Here is a 21,739-nt window from a genome sequence, read left to right on the forward strand (position 1 = left end):
CATTAGCCTGGTGTGGTGGCAGGCACCTGTGATCCCAGCTACTCGGGAGGCTGAGGCAGAAGAATTGCTTGAACCTGGGAGGGGGCAGATGCAGTGAGTTGAGATCATGCCACTGCACCGCAGCCTGGGCAACAGAGCGAGATTCCACCGCAAAAAAAAAAAAAAAAAAAAGAAAGAAAAAAAGGCAAGGCTGTTTGGAAGTGTGGGCGTTCCTCACATGAGTGTCAGTGTGTGCCTGTGCGCAGGGGGTGTTTGCAGGGGTGCAGGTGCAGTGTTTGCATGTCGGTGGATGCCTGCACACAACCGGTTTTGTATGTATCTGGGTGTCTGCACACAGCAGGCATGGCGGCCAAGTGGGGCTCTGCACATAGTGGGCTTTGCATGGAAGAGAGGTGCTGCCTACAGTCAGCCCAGCACGAAGACAGGGATCTGCACACAGGAGAGGGGCGGCACCCGGGAGGCCCTGCAGGTAGGTACGGCTCTGCACACAGCAGGCCCTGCATGCAAGAAAGGGGTCACACACAGCAGGCGTTTGCACGCAGGAGAGGGGCTGCACACAGTAGGGGGGCTGCACACAGTAGGGGGGCTCCACACAGTAGGCATTGCAGGCAAGTGGGGCTCTGCACACAGTAGGCTTTGCATGGAAGAGGTGCGGCGCACAGTAGGCCCTGCACGAAGTCGGAAATCTGCACACAGCGGGCGTCTGCACGCAAGAGAGGGGCTGCGCACAGTAGGACTGACTGCACGCGGCCAGTGCCTTGCCCAGCGGAGAGTAGCGGCTGCAGCCCCGTGCCGCTGAGCACGCACCCGGTTCCTGCGCCACCGCGGCCCCAGGCTCCTCCGCGCCGGGCCGGGCAGGTCAGGCGGCTCCGCCGGGGCGTGGGGCGGGCGGCCGGGCAGGGAGGCTATTCCGGGCGCTGGCGCAGTGCCCGAGCCCTGCGCGCCAGGCCGCCCGGGGAAGGCGCCGCTCACAAAAGGAGGGTCTGTGCAGACGCCCCGCCCTCGGCCCGGCCGCCCGCCGCCAGGGGCTTGGAGGAGGGAGACGCCGCCGGAGCCGCCGCCAGCGCGGACCCCCCCACCCCTCCTGCCCGGGCGGCCGCAGACACCGCGCCTGGCGGGCAACAGAGGGAGGCTGGCACCACCGGGCTCTGGAGGGGGTCGACGGCCGGCGCTGGGGGCTCCCGAGCGCACAGACTGCGCGCCCAGGGCGCACCAGAGGGAGCGCTGGCGAGGGTCGGGGCCCCCAGTGCGGGGAAACTAGGAGGACAGGCCCCTTGCCTTTCGCCCACTTGGGGATTTCTCCGTCTCGAGCACCCGCCTCTGTCTCCAATTATCCAATTTAAGGAACGGGAAAGCCGGGACTCCTGCCTGCTAGGGAGGGAGGACGGGAGGGGTGTCTGGGGCCTGGGTCAGCGCCCCTCTCCACCCCCAGAGTGTCTGGCGAGAGGGTGGGGTGAAAGGAAGGCGTAATAAGGGTTCTCAAGGCAGCGCGTTTTGCTAAGCGCCTTAGTGCATTGTCTAGTTTCACCTCGACACGTGGGAGGGCGATTCGGCTTTCTCTTTTATGGACGGGGGAAACTGAGTCACGTTTTTGCTGAGCTGCTGGAACTAGTAAGCCGCGGAGATTCAAACCTAAAGCCAGGCCTCCGCCCCTCCCCTTCCTTCTCTGTAGGGCCTGAACTCTGCCCTCCCTCCCTTCCCTAGCACGGAGCCATTCAAGAGGCGTTTATGGCGTGCCTGCTGTGTACACAGCGGCCCAAACACTTCCCCAAGCGCACGCATGTGAGCTCTGGCCGAAGCTCCCACACTCGTGCGCTCTCGCCACATGCGCAAGAGGGTCTTGGCCCGCAGCGTTCTTCACGAGGCCCCTCACTCTACCCCACCCCACCCCACTCCACCCCAGCTCCGGGGCCTGGGAACCGCCGGCGTCCGGGTGGAGGGGGTGGGGTGGGAACTGGGAGCACGGAACGGAACAATGTAGGGAAAGAATAGGGAGGAGCGGCGAGAGGAAACCCCCCACCCTTTCTCCAGATGCGGCTCTGGTGTGGCTGTCCCGTGTGCCTGCGGTCTCCCTGGCCCAGCATCCTGTGGAGGAGGTCCTTGACCTTCGCACTGTGTGGCTATGGAGCGTTCTGGGTCTCTGGGGGGCCATCCTGGGTCCCTGGGGATCTGTAATGCTGTGGGTCGCGTGACCTACATGTCCGGGGAGCATGCTTCAGGCTCTGGGGTGGGGGCTGGAGAAAGGGACGTGCAGCGCTCCGAGCCTCTCTCTGCAGGACTCCGTGACTCTCTGCTTCCCGCAAGGAGACCCACCCTGGTTCCTCCCTCGCCTCCCCGGAGCCTTGCCTGGGCACTGCCGGGACCACGAGGTGGCCAAGGCCTCGAGCTGGAAAGCCGCAGGGAGTTCTGGGGCTCTGAGGGCCCGCCTCTCGGCGGTGGTCTGCAGAGAGAAGGGGTCCCTGGAGAAAGAAAGGAAGAGTGATGGCTCAGGAAGCCTCTGCATTCCTTTCGCTGTGTCCCAGAAAAGAGCAGACCCGGTCTAGGGTCCCCTGCCACCACATCCAACCCACTACATTGAAAGTGTGCGCAGGGGCCGGGCATGGTGGCTCACGCCTGTAATCCTAGCATTTTGGGAGGACAAGGCAGGAGGACCCTTTGAGCCCAGGAGTTCCAGACCAGCCTGGGCAACATAGGGAGACCCTGTCTCTACTTTAAAAACAAAAGGGGGGGTACCCAAGGGGTTGCCAATGCACCCTGAAGGCTGAGAACCACTGTTCAAAGTGCACAAAGGGTGTAACAGATGCTGCTATGTCCCCTTGGCCACCTGGTAGCTGGCTTCCGACAATTTCCTACAGTCCAACAGCTTCCTGTGTCTCTTTGCCTGGGGTCTTTCTCTAAAGGTGTGCAAACCTACTGCCCACAGCCCCTCTCCTTCATGCAAACACCTGCTGTGTGCAGCGTCTTTATTGCATGCAAGGCCTACTGTGTGCAGAGCCCCACCTGCGTGCCATGCCTACTGTGTGCAGACACCCAGAGACATGCAGCACCTACTGTGTGCAGACACCCAGAGACATGCAGCACCTACTGTGTGCAGACACCCAGAGACATGCAGCACCTACTGTGTGCAGGCACCTACCTACATACAGACACCCACCGAGAACCCCCTCTGGGTAGGCAGGATGTACCAGGGAGTCAACACCCCAGAACACCCCTCAAACAGGGGGGATGCGGTTGGTTAATAAGTAGATGCCAGCTGGGCGCGGTGGCTTACACCTGTAATCCCAGCACTTTGGGAGGCCGATGCGGGCAGATCACGAGGTCAGGAGTTCGAGACCAGCCTGACCAACATGGTGAAACCCCATCTCTACTAAAAATACAAAAAGTTAGCCAGGTATGATGGCGCGCACCTGTAATCCCAGATGTTCGGGAGGCTGAGGCAGAAGAATCGGTTGTAGCTTGGAGGCAGAGGTTGCAGTGAGCTGAGATCGTGCCACTGCACTCCAGCCTGGGCAACAAGAGCAAACCTTTGCCACAAAAAATGAAATGATATGAAGTGAAATGAAATGAAATGAAATGAAATAAGTAGATGCCCCCACTCGCTCTTGCCCCATCGTGACCACATCTCTCACAGTTCCCTAAGGGGCTCAGCCATAGATGCCCACAGCAGGGACCTCTTCAGGGAGGCGCCATCGTCTCCTGTCTCTGCTCTGAACTGCTTCATTGCAGATACCCGTTCACCCATGACTAGGGGGTTGATATGCAAATGCACACATGTGTGTCTGAGACCAGGTGGCCCTGGGTGTGTGCTTTGATTCATTCAGTGTTTTTTGAGACATGCCACCATGCCAGGCTCATATCTTTTTATTTTTTTATTTTTTATTTTTTAGATGGAGTCTCGCTCTGTCGACAGGCTGGAGTGCAGTGGCGCGATCTCGGCTCACTGCAGCCTCTGCCTCCTGGGTTCACACCATTCTCCTGCCTCAGCCTCTCTAGTATCTGGAACTACAGGTGTACCCCACCACACTCAGCTAAATTTTGTATTTTTAGTAGAAGCAGGGTTTTACCATGTTGGCCAGGATAGTCTCAATCTCTTGACTTCATGATCCGCCCACCTCAGTCTCCCAAAGTGCTGGGATTACAGGCTTGAACCACCGTGCCTGGCCATATCTTTTTTTATTTTTTGTAGAATCAAGATCTCTCTCTGTTGCCCAGGCTGGTCTCGAACCCCTGATCTCAAGAGATCCTCCTGCCTTGGCCTCCCAAAGTGTTGAGGTTATAAGCGTGAGGTACCATGCCTACCCTTCCACATCTTTTGCAGAGGACACAATTCAAACCATAACATCTTCACACAAAAACACCCAACCGTGTCTTTCCAGCCACACATGCAGACACTTGAATGAGAATTCATACTCACATGCAACAGACACCCACACACCCATACACACAGATGCCTCTCTTTATCTGGTTCTCTTGTTTTTCTAAGGTTAACACAGGCCCTCAAACACAGTAGGGACTCAATAAATATTCAATGAATCAGGCAGGGTGCGGTGGCTTAGGCCTTTAACCCCAGCACTTTGGGAGGCTGAGATGGGGGCATCACCTGAGGCCAGGAGTTCAAGACCAGCCTAGGCAACATCATGAAACCCTGTGTCTACAAAAAATAAAAATTAGCCAGTCAGGGTGGTACATGCCTATAGTTCCCGCTACTTGGGAGGCTGGGGAGACTGAGGTGGGAGGATTGCTTGAGTCTGGGAGGTCGAGGCTGCAGTGAACAGTGACGGCACCCCTGCATTCCAGCCTGGGTGACAGAGGGAGGCCCTATCTCTTAGGGGAAAAAAAATTAAAGCCAGGCGCGGTGGCTCACGCCTGTAATCCCAGCACTTTGGGAGGCCGAGGCGGGCGGATCACAAGGTCAGGAGATCGAGACCACGGTGAAACCCCGTCTCTACTAAAAATACAAAAAATTAGCCGGGCGCGGTTGTGGGCGCCTGTAGTCCCAGCTACTCGGGAGGCTGAGGCAGGAGAATGGCGTGAACCCAGGAGGCGGAGCTTGCAGTGAGCCGAGATCGCGCCACTGCACTCCAGCCTGGGCGACAGAGCGAGACTCCGTCTCAAAAAAAAAAAAAAAAAAAAAAAATTAAAAATGGCAGGGCTCAGTGATTCACGCCTGTAATCCCAGCACTTTGGGAGGCTGAGGCAGGTGGGTCACTTGAGGTCAGGAGTTTGAGACCAGCCTGGCCACCATGGAAAAACCCTGTCTTTACTAAAAATACAAAAATTAGCCAGGCGTGCTGGCAGGCACCTGTAATCCCAGCTGCTTGGGAGGTTGAGGCGGGAGGATCGCTTGAGCCTGGAAGTTCAAGGCTGCAGTGAGCCATGATCATGCCACTGCACTCCAGCCTGGGTAACACAGTAAGACCGTCTCAAAAAATAATAAATAGACCCCCAAACCACCAGCCACAGAGGTCGTGCCCTGGGGCCACTCTGGGCAGGAAGTGAGCAGAATCAGCTGCTATGGACTTCTGAGTTGGGGTGATGAGGAAGGTACAATCATGGGTCTCCAATTGGTCGGGAGTTCTGGGTGTCCAGGGCTCACTCCAAGGATGCCAAGAATTGTAGCAGCAGCCACACGTGTACGTGTATTGCTGTGTTCCCCTGTAGCAGCACAAGTCCTCATGGCCCAACACACCACAGTATACAGCAATTCAGAGACAAATTCCAACCCATATTAACAGGCAGCTATGGAGATATTCGTGTACAGGCAGAAAGCACTGTATGGTGTACAGTTGCATAGTAGCTCACACAATAATAGCTAAATTTTCTGCAAGCTTCTCCCCATTCTAATGCTTTGCATAATGTAATTAATTTAATGTCCACAACAGCCCTGAGAGAGATGAGTACCACCACTGGCATTCCCATTGCACCAGTAAGAAAACTGGACACAAAGAGGTGAAGCAACTTGCCCGAGGCCACACAGCTGGCCGCCTCCACAGAGCCAGGTTCCAGCCTTCCTGAGCTGAGTGGTGTCGCTGTGCCTGGCCGGGACCCAGCACTTGGCAGACCAACGTGTGTCCCTCAGGGACGAAACAGTCTGTCCTGGAGCACGGACACAGAAGGTCATCAGCAGTTCAACCTCTTGTCATACACACTTGATTGAGTCTTTATGCCACAAGCATTTATGAAGTGCCACCTGTGTCCCAGGCTCTGGACTAGCCACTAGGGATCTGGGGGTGAGAAAAACAGACCTTCTCCCATCCCTCTGGGAGCCTGCAGCCTCACACAGAAGATAGACAAGAAGCAAATAACAGGGTTATAAATATGTCATTACAAATGGGTGCAGGGGCTGGGCATGGTGGCTCACGCCTATAATCCCAGCACTTTGGGAGGCCAAGGCAGGTGGATTACCTGAGGTCAGGAGTTCAAGACCAGCCTGGCCAACATGGTGAAACCCCATCTCCACAAAACTACAAAAATTATCCGGGTGCGTGTAATCCCACTTATTCGGGAGGCTGAGGTGGGAGAATCACTTGAATCCAGGAGATGGAGGCTGCAGTGAGCCAAGATCATGCCATTGCACTCTGTCCTGGGTGACAGAGCAAAACTCTGTCTCAAAAAAACAAACAAACCAAACAAACAAAAAAATGGTGCAAGCACCAAGAAGGGCAGGTGGACAGAGATAGTACAGAGGTTATTCCAGGTCTTGTCTGGAGGGCTTCCTGGAGAAGGTGGCATCTGAGATGTGAGCAAAAGATGAGTAGGTGTTATCTAGGGGAAAGGCAGGGAAGAGTGTTCTGGCCAGAGGCATCAGCACAGGCCCTGGCTGGACGTTAGAGAGCCAGGTGTATAAACAACACGTGGGTTGAGGATTTGCGTGTGTAAGTCCCACACATAGTGGCTGGTCACTAAATATGAATTGTGTGTGTGACTCTGAGTGCCTTCCCAGGGATGGCCATCCACACGTGAGGGTGCTAGTATACTGCTGGGATTCCCAGGCACATGCTCGGGGAAGCAGAGGCACAGGGCAGACCACACAAGTTCAAATCTTTTGTGTTTTGAGACAGGGTCTCACTCTGTTGCCCAGGCTGGAGTGCAGTGGTGCGATCAAAGCTCACTGCAACTCCAACCTCCCAGGCTTAAGCAATCCTCCCACCTTAGCCTCCCCAGTAGCTAAGATTACAGGCATGCACCACCACACCTGGCTTAATTTTTGTTTTTTGTTTGTTTGTTTTTTTGAGACGAGGTCTTGCCATGTTGCCCAGGCTGGTCTCAAACTCCTGGGCTCAAGCAATCCTCCTGCCTCAGTCTCCCAAAGTACTGGGATTACAGGCCTGAGCCACTGCATCCAGTATGTTCAAACTTTGATACCAATACATATAACATCATGGATGAGCCCCCAAAACGGTATGCAAGCAAAATAAGCCTACACAAAAGGTTGCACATTTTATGATTTCATTTATATGAAATGTCCAGAAGAGGTGAATTCATGGGGAAAATGTGGAGTAGTGATTGTCAGGGGCTAGGGGAGGGAGCGTGAGGAGTGACTGCTAATGGTGACAGGGCTTCTTTTGGGGGTGGTGAAAATATTCTGGAATTCAATAGTGGTGATGGTTGCACAACTTTGTGAATATACTAAAAACCACTGAGTTAAACACTTTAAAGGGGTGAATTTTATGGTATATGAACTATTTCTCAATAATAGATATCGTTATATTTACATATATAGTATGTATACATACTATATATGTGTATATATATACAGTATATATACTGTGTGTATGTGCGTGCATGTCTGTATATATGTGTGTACGTGTGTGTGTGTGTGTGTGCACACGTGTGTATGGAAAAACAGTACTTTGAGCCACACTGGTCTTGGTTTGGTTCCTGGCTCTGTCATTGTACCTTTTGACTTTGGGCAAGTCACTGCACCTGTCTGAACTCCACATTCTCTTTCTATAAAAAGCAGATAGTGGCTGGGCATGGTGGCTCCCACCATTTTGGGAGGCCAAGGCAGGAGGATCACTTGAGCCCAGCAGGTTCAGGCTGCAACGAGCTATGATCACATCACTGCACTTCAGCCTGGATGACAGAGGGAGACTCTGTCTCAAAAAACAACAACAGCTGGGTGTGGTAGCACATGTCTGTAATCTCAGTTACTCAGGAGGCTGAGGAGGGAGGATTGCTTGAGCTGGTGATGCAGAGGTTGCAGTGAGCCGAGATTGCACCACTGCATTCCAGCCTGGATGGCTGAGTGAGACCCCGTCTCAAAGGAAAAAATAAAAAAAATATAAGGCCGAGTGCAGTGGCTCACACCTGTAATCCCAGCACTTTGGGAGGCTGAGGCAGGTGGGTCATCTGAGAGATGGAGTCTCTCTCTCTCTCACCCAGGGTGGAGTGCAGTGGCACAATCTCAGCTCACTGCAACCTCCACCTCCTGGGTTCAAGCGATTCTCCTGTCTCAGCCTCCCAAATAGCTGGGATTTCAGGCATGCACCACCATGGCTGGCTAATTTTTTGTATTTTTAGTAGAGATGGGGTTTCACCATGTTGGCCAGGCTGGTCTCGAACTCCTGACCTCAGGTGATCCACCCTTCTTGGCCTCCCAAAGTGCTGGGGTTACAGGTGTGAGCCACCACACCCGGCCATGGGAGGCATTTCTATGGACTCACTTGTCTTCTTGCAAGCGACTCTGTGTCCATGGCATGCAGTATGTGTGTGCATGTGTGTGAACATGTCTCCAGCTGTGACTATAACTGCATAGCGGGGTATGGGCATGTGTATGCATTTCAGCCTGTGAGTGTAGGTTCAGACACAGGCCATCGTGGGCACCCTGGAGTGAGCTCGCACCCAACCTCACAAGTCCGGTTGGGAAAGGGTGTCTGCCTGCAACCTGCGGTGACCACTGCCAACTCTTCCACTCACCGTCGTCCAAGGAACACACACACGTATCCTGGCGTCCAGTCCTGAGTGTGGGAGCCCAGAACGGCCTGTGCCAGCTGACTGAGCCTTGGCGCCCTGTGACTACTCCCTCCTGACCCAGCATGAACTGGAAGGGGTCTGGGGAGCTGGGGGTGTTGCATCCCCCGGTTCCCCCAACCCAGTTTTCCCCAGGGACTGACCAGCCAGACACCGACAATTCAAGTCTCCTAGCCAGACTGTGGCTCTTCCACTCTGAGCCTCAGTCTCTTCTTCGGGAAAATGGGACAACGGCATCTTCCTCACGGAACCACTGTAAGTTTATAGGTGTTTACAGTTGAGTCCCAGAGGAGATTGAATCAACCTACCCAGCTGCTATTATTAATTCAATGAAACAGCAGCCTTTGAAGCCAATTCCTGTACATCCCTGGCTTCGGTCAGGGAGACTGTGGAGTACTTTCATAAATGACAACAACAATACCAACTGCAATAGTAATAACAACAGGAGAGGGCTGGGTACGGTGGCTCCCACCTGTAATCCCAACACTTTGGGAGGCCGAGGCTGGAGGATCACTTAAGGCCAGGAATTTGAGACCAGCCTGGGTAATATAGTGAGACCCCATTTCTACAAAAAAAAAAAAAAAAAAAAAAGGTAACAAATAACTAGGCATGGTGGTGTGCACCTTTAGTCCCAGCTACTCAGGAGGCTGAGGCTGGAGGATTGCTTGAACCCAGGAGGTCGAGGCTGCAGTGAGCCATGGTCATGCCACTGCACTCCAGCCTGGGCAAGAGAGCATGACCCTGCTTCTTTTTTTGTTCTCTCTCTCTCTATATATATATATAGAGAGAGAGAGTGCAGTGGCAGGATCTCTGCTCACTGCAACCTCCGCCTCCTGGGTTCAAGTGATTCTCCTGCCTCAGCCTCCTGAGTAGCTGGGACTACAGGTGTGCGTCACCACGCCCAGCTAACTTTTGTATTTTAGTAGAAATGGGGTTTCACCGTCTTGGCCAGGCTGGTCTCGAACTCTTGACCTCAAATGAGCCGCCCACCTCGACCTCCCAAAGTCCTGGGATTACAGGCGTAAGCCACCATGCCTAGCCTTCCACATCTTTTGTGGGGGACACAATTCAAACCGTAACAGGCGTGAGCCACCACACCCGGCTAAATCTAAAATTTTTAAATGAATAATCTTTTAAAAATTGGAAAAAAAAAAAAAAGATGATTCTGGAAGTACATTGAAGGAAGCTGGTCAAAGAAGCTATATTTCAGGGTCTATTTGTTTGTTTGTTTGTTTGTTTGTTTGTTTTGAGACAGGGTCTCGCTCTGTCACCTAGGCTAGAGTGCGGTGGTGCAATCACAGCTCACTGCAGCCTCCATCTCCAGGGCTCAAGTGCTCCTCCCGCCTCAGGCTCCCAAGTAGCTGGGACCACAGGCCCATACCACCATGCCCAGCTAATTTTTAAAATTTTTTTGTAGAGACCTGGGTCTCCCTATGTTTATCCATGCTGGTCTCGAACTCCTGGGTTCAGGGATTCCTCCCCACCTCCCCCAAGCCTCCCAAAGTGTTGGGATTACAGAGAGTGAGCCACGGGGCCGGCCCAGGAATCTATATATCATTGAATCTCCTCAACAGTCTATGAGCTAGGTAGCATTATCCCCATTTTTCAGAGGGAGAAACTGAGGCACAGACAGGTGAAGGTCCTGGCTGAGGGTCCCACCACTGGGGCCCCTCCATGCCCTGTCTCCGCTTGGGGCTCAGGAGCCTGAGATCTGGCTGCACTGTTCCAGAGACTGAGGAGCAGGAACGGAAGAATCAGGATGGAGACAGACCCGCCCATCCCAGGGGACATAGCCCTCCAAGCCGGCCTCGCCTCCCTACCCTAGGAGCTTGACCAATGGCAGAGACAGAGAATGGGAGCGGTGGCTCAGACCTGTAATCTCAGCACTTTGCAGGCCAAGGTGGGCGGATCACCTGAGGTCAGGAGTTTGAGACCAGCCTGGCCAACATGGTGAAACCCCATCTCTACTAAAAATACAAAAATTAGCTGGGCGTGGTGGTGGGTGCTTGTAGTCCCAGCTACTCAGGAGAATCGCTTGAACTCAGGCAGTGAGGCGAGATCGCGCCACTGCACTCCAGCCCCGGCGATGAAGTGAGACTGTCTCAAAAGAAAGAAAAAGAAAAGCCATAACTTTTGCAGGCCTCCACTAGACCGACCCTTGCCCCACCTGGTCCTTCCCTTCTTGGGTTTTGGCCCCCCATGTTCTCCCGCAGCCCAATCGCTCAAGAGCCCCTCGCCCTCTGTACCCTTTCCCAGGCGCCCTCCCCGCTTGGGCACCATCTCAGGGATCCCCACCCCATCATCCCCTACTCCCTCGGGGCTCCCGCCTCTTCGCCTCCATTCCCCCCTCCTCCAACCCCTTCGGGACTCCTGCTGCCTGTCTACCCCCTCCCGGGGTTTCCCTGTTGGTTCAGGGCTGTGGGGGATTCCCCTTCCCCTTCTGGGCTCCCCTTTCCCCACTTCAGTTCTCCCCTCCTCCTAGCCCCAGGCGGGATCCCCTCCCCCCTCCCCCCTTCTCCCTCTGGGACTTCCCCCTCCCTCTCTCGCCCTCCCCCGCCGGGGCTCCCCCGATCCCCGTGACTCCCAGGGAGCCGCTGGGGTTTTCCTCATGCGCCCACGTGAGGCTCCGTGGAAAGGTCGCGGCCTGCGGGCAGGACCACCCCACCCTCTCCACACTCCTCCTTAGTTCTCAGGCTTGGGGCTGCATGGCAGAGGGGAGCCAAGGTCGTCCCTGCGCCCGGCCAGGGCGGGCCCACCCTGCAGACCCGGGGCGGGAAGACTGAGGCCGGGCACGGAAGGGCTGGGCCACGCTCCCAGCCCGGGGCAGGGGGAGTCACCACCGCGCCTGCAACTTTGGGAGAAGTAGGAGGTGGCTGGCCAGGGCTCGCAGTTTCGGTTTAGAGGCAAAACGCAGCACTGTGCCAAGGCCAGCTGGCCCGGAGGCCGACTTCCTGGGGTATTTTTCTGCTTGTTGATTTTAGTTTGCGAAAAAAAAAAAAAAAAAAGTTCTTTTCTTTAGTGCAAAAGAGAGGCCTATCCTGGGATGGAGACGGCTGTGGTGGGTGCGGGGCACTCCCTGCGGAATCCTCCAAAGGAGCTCTTCCTTGCAAGTCCTGAGCTCACCTCGCTGTGTGGTCCCAGGTGCCCCATTGACCGCTCTGGACCTTGGGCTGCGGTGGCGGCCGCCGGGGCGGTCAGGGGCTGCAGCCAGCACCCCCTCCCGCCGAAATGCCTCCATATGTGCCCAGAGCTTAGGGCTGGCTCCTGCACAGCCAGTAACAGCGGTGGCACGGCGGCCAGGTTTCGTAATAAACCGGTCTCTTAATTGCTACAGGGTAGGAGGAGAAGAAAAAAAAAAAAAAAAAAAGAGGCATAGATTTGTTGGAGTCGGTGGAGGCGCCTGCTGCAGAGAAGAGGTACTGTTTTGCACGGGAGCCTGGAGCTGCTAACAGGGGCTTGAGTAACACTTCCTGGTGAGCTGGCAGGGGTTGCGGAGGAGAGGTGGGGAGGGGGGGTGTGAAGCGTGTCCCAGGGGAGGGGGCAGGGGTCCCGGTTGTTCTCAGAAGTCGAAAACATACAAGCACCCAGAAGCTTTAGAAATTTATTACAAGGTCATCAGAGTAGAAATAAAAATATAGATATCTGTGCTTCCCATCTCGCTCTCAGTGGTTCGAGTAACAAGTGCAAGTAACAAAATAGATTGTCTCTATGATTCGCAAACTGGGAGTTCATGGGTACAGAGCAACTTCGGCCCCAGCTCCCAAGTCCCAAAGTGTGGTCTTGTCGAGGGTGCAGACAAGCACCAACCAAGTTCAACCAGGTCTCTAGTCTGCAGACGCCAGCTCCAGTCTCAAGGAGGGTGGGGGTTGCAGTCAGTCTCACTCCACCCTCAAGTGGAGAGTCTGGACCTTCCATGATAGGGAAGGCGGCAGCGTGCCCCGCCCCTCCAGCTTCTGCTCCATCCCAAGGCCTGAGCTCCGGGGTCCTGTCTCCTGCTGGCCTGGGTCCCCACTTCTCCTCCATCGGATCGGCGGCCGCCAGCTCCCCGATCTCCGCCCTGGGGGCGGCCACTCACTCCCCTTCTCCTCCTCCTCCTCCTCCTCTTCAGTCTCCAACGACTCTGCCCCCGATGGTTTCGTGGGTTGGGTTGTTTTGGGGGGGTTGTGCTGGGGGGGAGGGGGGTTCAAATATTTATTTTATTTTTTGTTTTTGGCAGCAACTCAACAGGTTCTGCTGCTGGGAAGGGCCTCAGCGTTCCTGAAGAGAGATGTAGGGCACCCACTGGTTGTTGCCCCGGCTTTCTTCGCAGTAGCTGGCTACCTCCACCAAGCCGTGGCTCTTCCAGGCGTCCGTGTGAGGGTTCTGTGGGAGGGGAAAAGAAGGGGTTTAGTGGGAGCCTCCCTCTCCCAGGGCCCCATGTGTGGGGAAAACAGGCAGGCTCAAAATAGCTCCCTGGGTGAGGAGGCCCCAGCCCGGCTGCCCACGGGACATGCCAAGCATGGTTGAACGCTGAGCTGTGCAGGACCAGTCAGCCCGACTTTGTTGACAAACACCAGCCCAGGTGCCCGGGCGTGGCAGGTCAGGGCAGAGGCCCAACTCACCGTGACCAGGAGACAATGCAGGTCTCGGGCCTCAGTGGTGCCCTGGGTCTCGGCCGGCTCTCCCAGGAGCTGTGCCAGGCGCTGCATGCCCGACACCCGCATGATGTTAATGTCGTTGTCGCAGCAGAAGGACTGGATGAGCGTGAAGTGGATTTGCAGGGCGATGTCATCCTCCTCCTCCTCGTCAATGGCCAAGAGGCAGAGGACCACGCTGTCTGGGTCCCTGAGGGGGCCAAAGGGAAGGGGTGGGTCAGCCGGGAACAGGGGAGAGGCCACCGTGCAGGGGGAGTTTGCAAAAAAAGGAGCGTGCAAGAGCAAAAGAGAAACTGCAGGGGTGCAGGGGATTGCCTCTGCAAGCTGGTGACGGTGGGGGGCGGGGAAGGCACACGGTTCAAAGTGTGGGGTGTGGGGAGACAGGCCCACAGCGGGAGGAGCGCTTGCAGACGATGCATCAGGATACGGCAGCCCCCAATCCACAAAACAGCAGAGGAGCTCTGCATCCACAGCGGGTGGCACTTGGGGAAGTCCCAGCCCCATGCGAGACAAGCGTGTGGAAAGCGTCCAGAGCGGAGGGGAGGTCCCGTCCCACCCGCGCCCGGCCCGGGGAGGGGGTCTGACTCACACATTCATCAACTTGGCCGACTCGTACACCCCCACTGTGAGGCGATCCTGGCGCTGAGCGGCCACCAACAGCTCCTCCACCGCGGCGGTCACCGTCTGCATCCTGAGGCCAGGAGAGAGGGATCAGTGACGGGCGGACCACCGGGTGCTACATTCCGCTCCCGGCCCGGCCCAACCCGACCCATCCCGTCCCGGCCGACCTCAGACGGCGGCGGCCCCGGCTACTTACTTCTGCGCCGCGTTGTCGCACGCCACGAGCTCTTCCAGCGTCATGTTGCAATTATAATCCACAGTGGACGCGGCTCCACGACAGTCCCCAGGGAGAAATTGCAAAATCCGCGCCAGAGAGCCCAAAACCTTCCCACGGAGCTGGAGCGCTCGTCCAAGATCTTCGGGAAGCAGCGAAATCCTTCCAGAAAAGGCGGAAAAAAATGTTGCAAAGTCCTTGGCGAAAATAATCCGGGAAGTTGCAGAAACCAACCGTAGTCCGAAGCCTCGGCGATCTGAGCCGGGAGCCTCCGGCACCGACTTTTATAGACTTGACGGCTGGGGCGTGGCCTCAGTGGAGTCATTCACCCCTTCTATTGGTGGAAGGACAACGGAGAGTGCAGACAGCTCTGCGGTTGGCCGACGGCGGGGAGGGGGCGGAGCGCCGTGTGGGGGCGCCCCACGTGGGGGCGAGAACCGGGAGGAGGGCGCGCGGGGGCCGGGTAGGTGACCGCGAATGCCAGAAAAGAAAAAAAAAAGCAGAAGTTTTTTTCTCCTGATTTCCCGGCAGCCGAGCCGCGGTTCGGGGCGCGCGCGGGATTTCCAGCGCGCGAGGCGGCCCGGACTTTCGCCGGGGGGGGCCTGGAATCCCCTCCCGATGCGCGGAGAGTCCCGGACTGCTCCTTTCCCAAGTTCTGCTGGGGGTGGAGGGGCTGCACCGGGAAGGGGCCCCGTTTGCAGCCTGATCTCGCCCAGGTGGTGGTGATGACCGGAGTCTCTCCTGGCTGCGGCGACCCCAGCCCCTGGGTGATTTCGCTTTTCCCGGCCTCTATATTCCTGTCTGAGTAATGGGGCTGCAGCGCCGGCCTCGCTGGTTTGCAGAGCATGACATAAAATACGGCTGACAGTAAGCGCTCAATACACATCATCTGTCACCTGGTGGTCGCGGGAGGCCTCCTCCAGGGCCCCGAAAGTGGGAGGTTGCAAAGCCCGGGGCACTCTGGAGAAGAAAGCGGGCGCCCCCTCGCCGACCCCGCGAGTTTCAGGGTGGGGCGCGCGTGGGAGGTGCAGGTGGCGTGGCCCCGCCCCCGCCAGCTGCCTGGCGTTCCAGGCTTTGCGCGTGCGGAGGCCTCCAGGCCGAGGAGAAAGCCATTGTTGGGGGGAATGGTGCAGGCTGCGGCTGCACGCCGCCACCCCAGGCCCACGTGCAAGGATGACGGCCACCTTTATTTCTCACTCCGGGGTGGGCGCTGACCTGCACTGAGCGTGGTGCGGATCTGGCACCCTCCACCCCTCCCGATTCATGGATGATTTAATCCAAGACCTGAGAAGCAGGGGGGATGCTTATGTGCATTATGCAAAAGGGTAAACTGAGGCTTGGTGAGGCCACAGGCTAGTTCGTGTTGGAGCCACGCCTGTGCGCCAGGCACGGCCGCCTGCAGGACTCCGCCGCCCCAGGAAGGCTGCTTAGGAACGAGGCGGGCAGGCCCCGCATGACGTCTCCCACGGTCGACTGGGGGCTCCTGGGTGACTCACATCTGAGTCCCCTCCCCCGCCAGCCTGGGGTCTGGCCTCGGCCCTGCGGCTCGGTTTCCCCGGTTCCCCGGCTCCCCGGCCCGCGAGCCCAGCTGACGCATCCCGCCTCCTCCGCGCCGCCCACCGCTGGGGCACGAAATGTCCCGGGGCTGCGAGGCGCGGCGGCGCCATCTGGTGGCCGCGCAGAGTTTCTGCGCCCTCAGCGCCGGAAGAGAGGGACGGACGGGCGGGGCACTGGGCTGGAGGCGGGGGATAAGGGGACCGTGGCAGTTGCAACGTTTCATATAATTTTATATATGCAATGTTTTACGCAGGCAACATATATATTTATATTTTATAATTTAATTTTAAAAATTAAATCGGCCGGGAGTGGTGGATCACGCCTGTAATCCCAGCACTTTGGGAGTCCTAGGCGGGCAGATCAACTGAGGTCAGGAGTTCCAGACCAGCCTGACCAATACGGCCAACATGAGCTGAAGATAGGGAAGGTCAGGGAGGTGAGTGGGATAAGTGCAAAGTCAGATTCTGTCTTTATTTACAATTTTGATATTTTGTTCCCTCACGCTGGGATTACAGGTGTGAGCCACCGCACCCGGCCTGATTTTTGTTTTTAAAAAGTATTGCAGGCTGGGTAATCCCAGCACATTAAGAGGCCAAGGAGAGCAGATCATGAGGTCAGGAGTTCGAGACCAGCCTGACCAACATGGTGAAACCCCGTCTCTACTAAAAGCACAAAAATTAGCTGGGCATGGTGGCGCGTGCCTGTAATCCCAGCTACTCAGGAGGCTGAGGCAGGAGAATGGATTGAACCCAGGAGATGGAGGTTTCAGTGAGCTGAGATCATGCCACTGCACATGGCATGGTGACAGAGAGAGATTCCATCTCAAAACAAAAGGCCGGGCACGGTGGCTCACGCCTGTAATCTCAGCACTTTGGGAGGCCGAGGCGGGCAGATCACCTGAGGCCAGGAGTTTAAGACCAGCCTGACCAACATGAAGAAACTAAAATACAAAATCAGTCGGGCATGGTGGCACATGCCTGTAATCCCAGCTACTCTGGAGGCTGAGGCAGGAGAATGGCTTGAACTTGGGAGACAGAGGTTGCAGTAAGCTGAGATTGCAGTGAGCCGAGATCATGCTAGAGTGAGACTCTGTCTTTAAAAAAAAAAAAAGAATGGGGTGTGTTGTGTACACCTGTAATCCTGGCTACTCCGGAGGCCGAGGCAGGAGGATCACTTGAGCCCAGGAGTTCCTGGCTGCAGTGAGCCAGACTTGCACAATTGCATTCCAGCCTGGGCAACAGAGTGAGACCCCATCTCAAATAAATAAATAAAATAAGGGCTGGGCACAGTGGCTCATGCCTGTAATCCCAGCACTTTGGGAGGCTGAGGCAGGTGGATCGTCTGGGGTCAGGAGTTCAAGACCAACCTGGCCAACACGGTGAAACCCCGTCTCTATTAAAAATACAAAAATTACCAGGGCATGGTGGCGCACGCCTGTAATCCCAGCTAATCGGGAGGCTGAGGCAGGAGAATCGCTTGAACCTGGGAGACAGAGGTTGCAGTGAGCTGAGATTACGCCACAGCACTCCAGCCTGGGAGACAGAGCGAGAATCTGTCTCAAAAATAAAATAAATGAAATAAAATAAGGCGAGCAAAGCAGGGCCTCAGAGAATTTGTGTCCAAGTCCTTCCTCTGTGTGTCCCCCATGCCAGTCATAACAACCTCCTCTCCAAGAGGCCGGGCCTTTGTCAGCTTTTTCCTCCACCTGAGATGCTGTCTTCCTCTGGTTTTCACCAGGAAAATCCTACTTCTCTGTCAACACTGACTTGGCCTTGTTTTCTCCCAGACCAACTGCCTGGTCTCCCATGGTCCCCCACCCTACAGCCTTCTCTTTCTAGACCCCAAGCCCTCCTGTGCCTCCCTTTTCCAGTCCTGGCTCCAGGCATCTTGGAATATCTGGAGTATCTTGGAATATCCGCAAGAGACTCTGAACTCTGTGCCTTTGAGCTCAGAAAATGAGCTCCAGCCGGGCCAGGCGCGGTGGTGGTTCACGCCTGTAATCCCCAGCACTTTGGGAGGCCAAGGCGGGCGCATCACCTGAGGTCAGGAATTCAAGACCAGCCTGGCCAACATGGTGAAACCCCATCTCTACTAAAAATATAAAAATTAGTCAGGCATGGTGGCGCATGCCTGTAGTCCCAGCTACTCAGAAGGCTGAGGCAGGAGAATCGCTTGAACTTGGGAGGTGGAAGTTGCAGTGAGCCGAGATTGTGCCATTGCACTCCAGCCTGGGCAACAAGAATGAGACTCGATCTCAAAAAAAAAAAAAAAAAAGAAAATGAGCTCCAGTCTCAGTTTCTTTCTCTGTAAGATGGGAGCAGTCACACTAAGGCTTCATCAGAGACATTGAAGGATCAAATTCCCACAATCAGGTAAGCGTTCAGGAAACGTGCGCTATTATCTTTGGGCCTGGTGCCAGAGATCACCTCTGTAATCCCAGCACTTTGGGAGGCCGAGGCAGGAGGATTGCTTGAGCCCAGGAGTTTGAGACCAACCTGGGCAACATAGGGAGACCCCATCTCTACAAAAATTTTAAAAGTTAGCGGACCATGGTGGTGCACACCTGTAGTCCCACCTACGTGAGAGGCTGAGATGGGAGGATCACTTGAGCCCGGGAGTTTAAGGCTGCAGTGAGCTATGATCATGTTACTGCACTCCAGCCTGGGCAACAGAGCGAGATCCTGCATCTAAAAATAAAATAAAGTAAAAGATGAGATCAATAACAGAGTCACCGAGACCATCTTGGAGCCTGAGGTGAGAGGAATAATCGATATGCGTAATCCTGTCATAATTTTCTTTCTTTCTTTCTTTCTTTCTTTTTGAGACAGAATCTCAATCTGTCACCCAGGCTGGAGAGCAGTGGCGTGATCTCAGCTCACTGCAACCTCCACCTCCCGGGTTCAAGTGACCCTCCTGCCTTAGCTTCCCAAGTAGCTAGGATTACAGGTGCCCTCCACCACACCTGGCTAATTTTTTGTATTTTTAGTAGAGATGGGGTTTCGCCATGTTGGCCAGGCTGGTCTCCAACTCCTGACCTCAAATGATCTACCTGCCTCGGCCTCCCAAAGTGTTGGAATTACAGGTGTGAGCCACCTCACTCGGCTTTAAACAAAATAAATTTTAAAACAGTTATCCAGCATAGAGGTTTCTGCATTCATTTAAATTAAGAACGACAACAAAAAACGTGGCCAGGGCCGGGCATTTGGGAGGCTGAGGCGGGCAGATCACGAGGTCAAGATATCAATATCCTCTAATGAGATTGGTTTCTTTTTCTTTTTTTTTTTTTTTTTTTTTTTTTTTTTTTTTTTTTTTTGAGACGGAGTCTCGCTCTGTCGCCCAGGCTGGACTGCAGTGGCCGGATCTCAGCTCACTGCAAGCTCCGCCTCCTGGGTTTACGCCATTCTCCTGCCTCAGCCTCCCGAGTAGCTGGGACTACAGGCGCCCGCCACCTCGCCCGGCTATTTTTTTGTATTTTTTAGTAGAGACGGGGTTTCACCATGTTAGTCAGGATGGTCTCGATCTCCTGACCTTGTGATCCGCCCGTCTCGGCCTCCCAAAGTGCTGGGATTACAGGCTTGAGCCACCGTGCCCGGCCATCTTTTTCCTTTTTGAGACAGGGTCTCCCTTTATTGCCCAGGCTGGAGTGCAGTGGTGTGATCATGACTCACTGCAGCCTCTGTCTCTAAGGGTAGACTCATGCCTGTAATCTCAGCACTTTGGGAGGCCAAGTTGGGAGGATCGCTTGAGCTCAGGAGTTCGAGACCAGCCTGGGCAACCTTGCAAGACTCCCATCTCTACAAATAATTTTTTTTTTTTTTTTGAGACGGAGTCTCTCTCTGTCTCCCAGTGCAGTGGCACAATCTCAGCTCACTGTAACCTCCACCTCCCGGGTTCAAGTGATTCTCCTGCCTCAGCCTCCCGAGTAGCTGGGGTTACAGGTGCCCGCCACTGCACCTGGCTAATTTTTGTATTTTTAGTAGTGATGGGGCTTTACATCTTGGCCAGGATGGTCTCGAACTCCTCACAATCCAGGTCCTGACTTCGTGATCCACCCGCCTCGGCTTCCCAAAGTGCTGGGATTACAGGAGTGAGCTACTGCACCCAGCCATAAATAATTTTTTTTTAAATTAGCCAGGTGTAGGGCCGGGCACAGTGGCTCATGCCTGTAATCCCAGCACTTTGGGAGGCCGAGGCGGGCAGATGATGAGGTCAGGAGATCGAGATCATCCTGGCTAACACAGTGAAACCCCGTCTCTACTAAAAATACAAAAAATTAGCTGGGCGTGGTGGCGGGCGCCTGTAGTCCCAGCTACTTGGGAGGCTGAGGCAGGAGAATGGCGTGAACCCGGGAGGCGGAGCTTGCACTGAGGCGAGATCATGCCACTGCACTCCAGCCTGGGCGACAGAATGAGACTCCATCTCAAAGAAAATAAAAATAAAAATAAATAAATAAAAATAAAAATAATTAGCCAGGTGTGGTGGGCACACCTGTAGTCCCAGCTATTCGGGACGCTAAAGCAGGAGGATCACCTGAGCCCAGGAGTTTCAGGCTGCAGTGAGCTATGATCACACCACTGCACTCCAGCCTGGGCGACAAAACATGGCCCTGTCTCAAAAAAAAAAAAAAAAAAAAAAAAAGGAGGCAGGGGCTGGGTACAGTGGCTCACACCTGTAATCCCAGCACTTTGGGAGGCCAAGGCGGGCAGATCACTTGAGCTCAGGAGTTCGAGAGTAGCCTGGCCAACATGGCAAAACCCTGTCTCTACTAAAAATACAAAAAGTTGGCCAGACGTGGTGGCGCATGCCTGTAATCCCAGCTACTCAGGAGGCTGAGGCAGGAGACTCACTTGAGCCTGGGAGGTGGAGATTGTAGTGGGTTGAGATCACACCACTGCACCCCACCTGGGTGACAGAGCGGGACTCTGTCTAAAAAAAAAAAAAAAAATAGGCCAGGCGCGGTGGCTCAAGCCTGTAATCCCAGCACTTTGGGAGGCCGAGACGGGCGAATCACGAGGTCAGGAGATCGAGACCATCCTGGCTAACACGGTGAAAACCCATCTCTACTAAAAAATACAAAAAACTAGCCGGGCGAGGTGGTGGGCGCCTGTAGTCCCAGCTACTCGGGAGGCTGAGGCAGGAGAATGGCGTCAACCCGGGAGGCGGAGCTTGCAGTGAGCCGAGATCTGGCCACTGCACTCCAGCCTGGGCGACAGAGCGAGACTCCGTGTCAAAAAAAATAAAAAATAAAACTAAAATTAAATAAAATGGTAAAAAGTCAGGTTCAAGGGGCTCTGGGGGCAGAGGTCCCAGGCAGCAGGCACAGTGCATGAAAAGGCCCTGACACAGGACCTCACCTGGTGCATTTGAGGAATCCCAAGAGGCCTGGGGGTGGAACAGAGTGAGCAAGAGGGAGAGCCGGGAAGATGAGCTCACAGGGCTTTGGGGGCTGCAGGGAGGGGTCTGCGTTTCACTCCGGATGTAGCCAGGAAGTGATTGGCAACGGCTGAGCTCTGACATCATGTTTTTCTGCAAAGATGAACAAGACGAACAAGGCATGACTCCTGTCCCCAAGGAGAGGTTTCAGGATGGAGCTGAGTCATCATTTGAACTTGCAGACATTTGTAAGACAGGCCTGGGGTGGGAGGAGGTGGGATTGCCAAGCCAGGTGGCAGTGGAGTCTCCAGGGAAGGCTAAGGCACACTGGGGAAATTCTGAGGACAGTGGCAGGGAAGGGGCGGGG

General features: G+C 55.2%; 4 protein-coding genes across 9 annotated transcripts in view; 2 read left to right on the forward strand and 2 right to left on the reverse strand.

Annotated features, from left to right (window-relative positions):
- ZNF556 (zinc finger protein 556) overlaps positions 1-9,088 on the reverse strand; it is a 433,150-nt gene extending 424,062 nt beyond the window's left edge. Inside the window, exon 1 of the mRNA XM_050770516.1 lies at positions 9,078-9,088. The gene's annotated coding sequence lies outside the window, so the exon portion shown is untranslated. The remainder of the gene's footprint in view (positions 1-9,077) is intronic.
- The window catches only part of TIMM13 (translocase of inner mitochondrial membrane 13), a 319,004-nt gene that overhangs the window by 259,512 nt on the left and 37,753 nt on the right, over positions 1-21,739 (forward strand). The window lies entirely within an intron of this gene.
- The window catches only part of LSM7 (LSM7 homolog, U6 small nuclear RNA and mRNA degradation associated), a 401,328-nt gene that overhangs the window by 243,775 nt on the left and 135,814 nt on the right, over positions 1-21,739 (forward strand). Inside the window, exon 1 of one of the 4 annotated variants that reach the window (XM_050770940.1) lies at positions 15,739-15,742. The exons of the other annotated variants lie outside the window; for them this stretch is intronic. The gene's annotated coding sequence lies outside the window, so the exon portion shown is untranslated. Of the gene's footprint in view, positions 1-15,738; positions 15,743-21,739 lie in introns of those variants that run through there. 4 annotated transcript variants of the gene reach the window in all.
- Positions 12,561-21,739, reverse strand: part of GADD45B (growth arrest and DNA damage inducible beta) — a 129,498-nt gene continuing 120,319 nt past the window's right edge. Inside the window, exons 2-5 of the mRNA XM_050770885.1 lie at positions 14,425-14,698; positions 14,197-14,298; positions 13,575-13,797; positions 12,561-13,335 (exon numbers count right to left, since the gene is read on the reverse strand). Coding sequence (XP_050626842.1) covers positions 13,222-13,335; positions 13,575-13,797; positions 14,197-14,298; positions 14,425-14,468 — 483 coding nt within the window. The 5' untranslated portion in view covers positions 14,469-14,698 and the 3' untranslated portion in view covers positions 12,561-13,221. The remainder of the gene's footprint in view (positions 13,336-13,574; positions 13,798-14,196; positions 14,299-14,424; positions 14,699-21,739) is intronic.

Source organism: Macaca thibetana, chromosome 19 (assembly GCF_024542745.1).
Source record: "Macaca thibetana thibetana isolate TM-01 chromosome 19, ASM2454274v1, whole genome shotgun sequence".
Lineage (NCBI taxonomy): Eukaryota > Metazoa > Chordata > Mammalia > Primates > Cercopithecidae > Macaca > Macaca thibetana.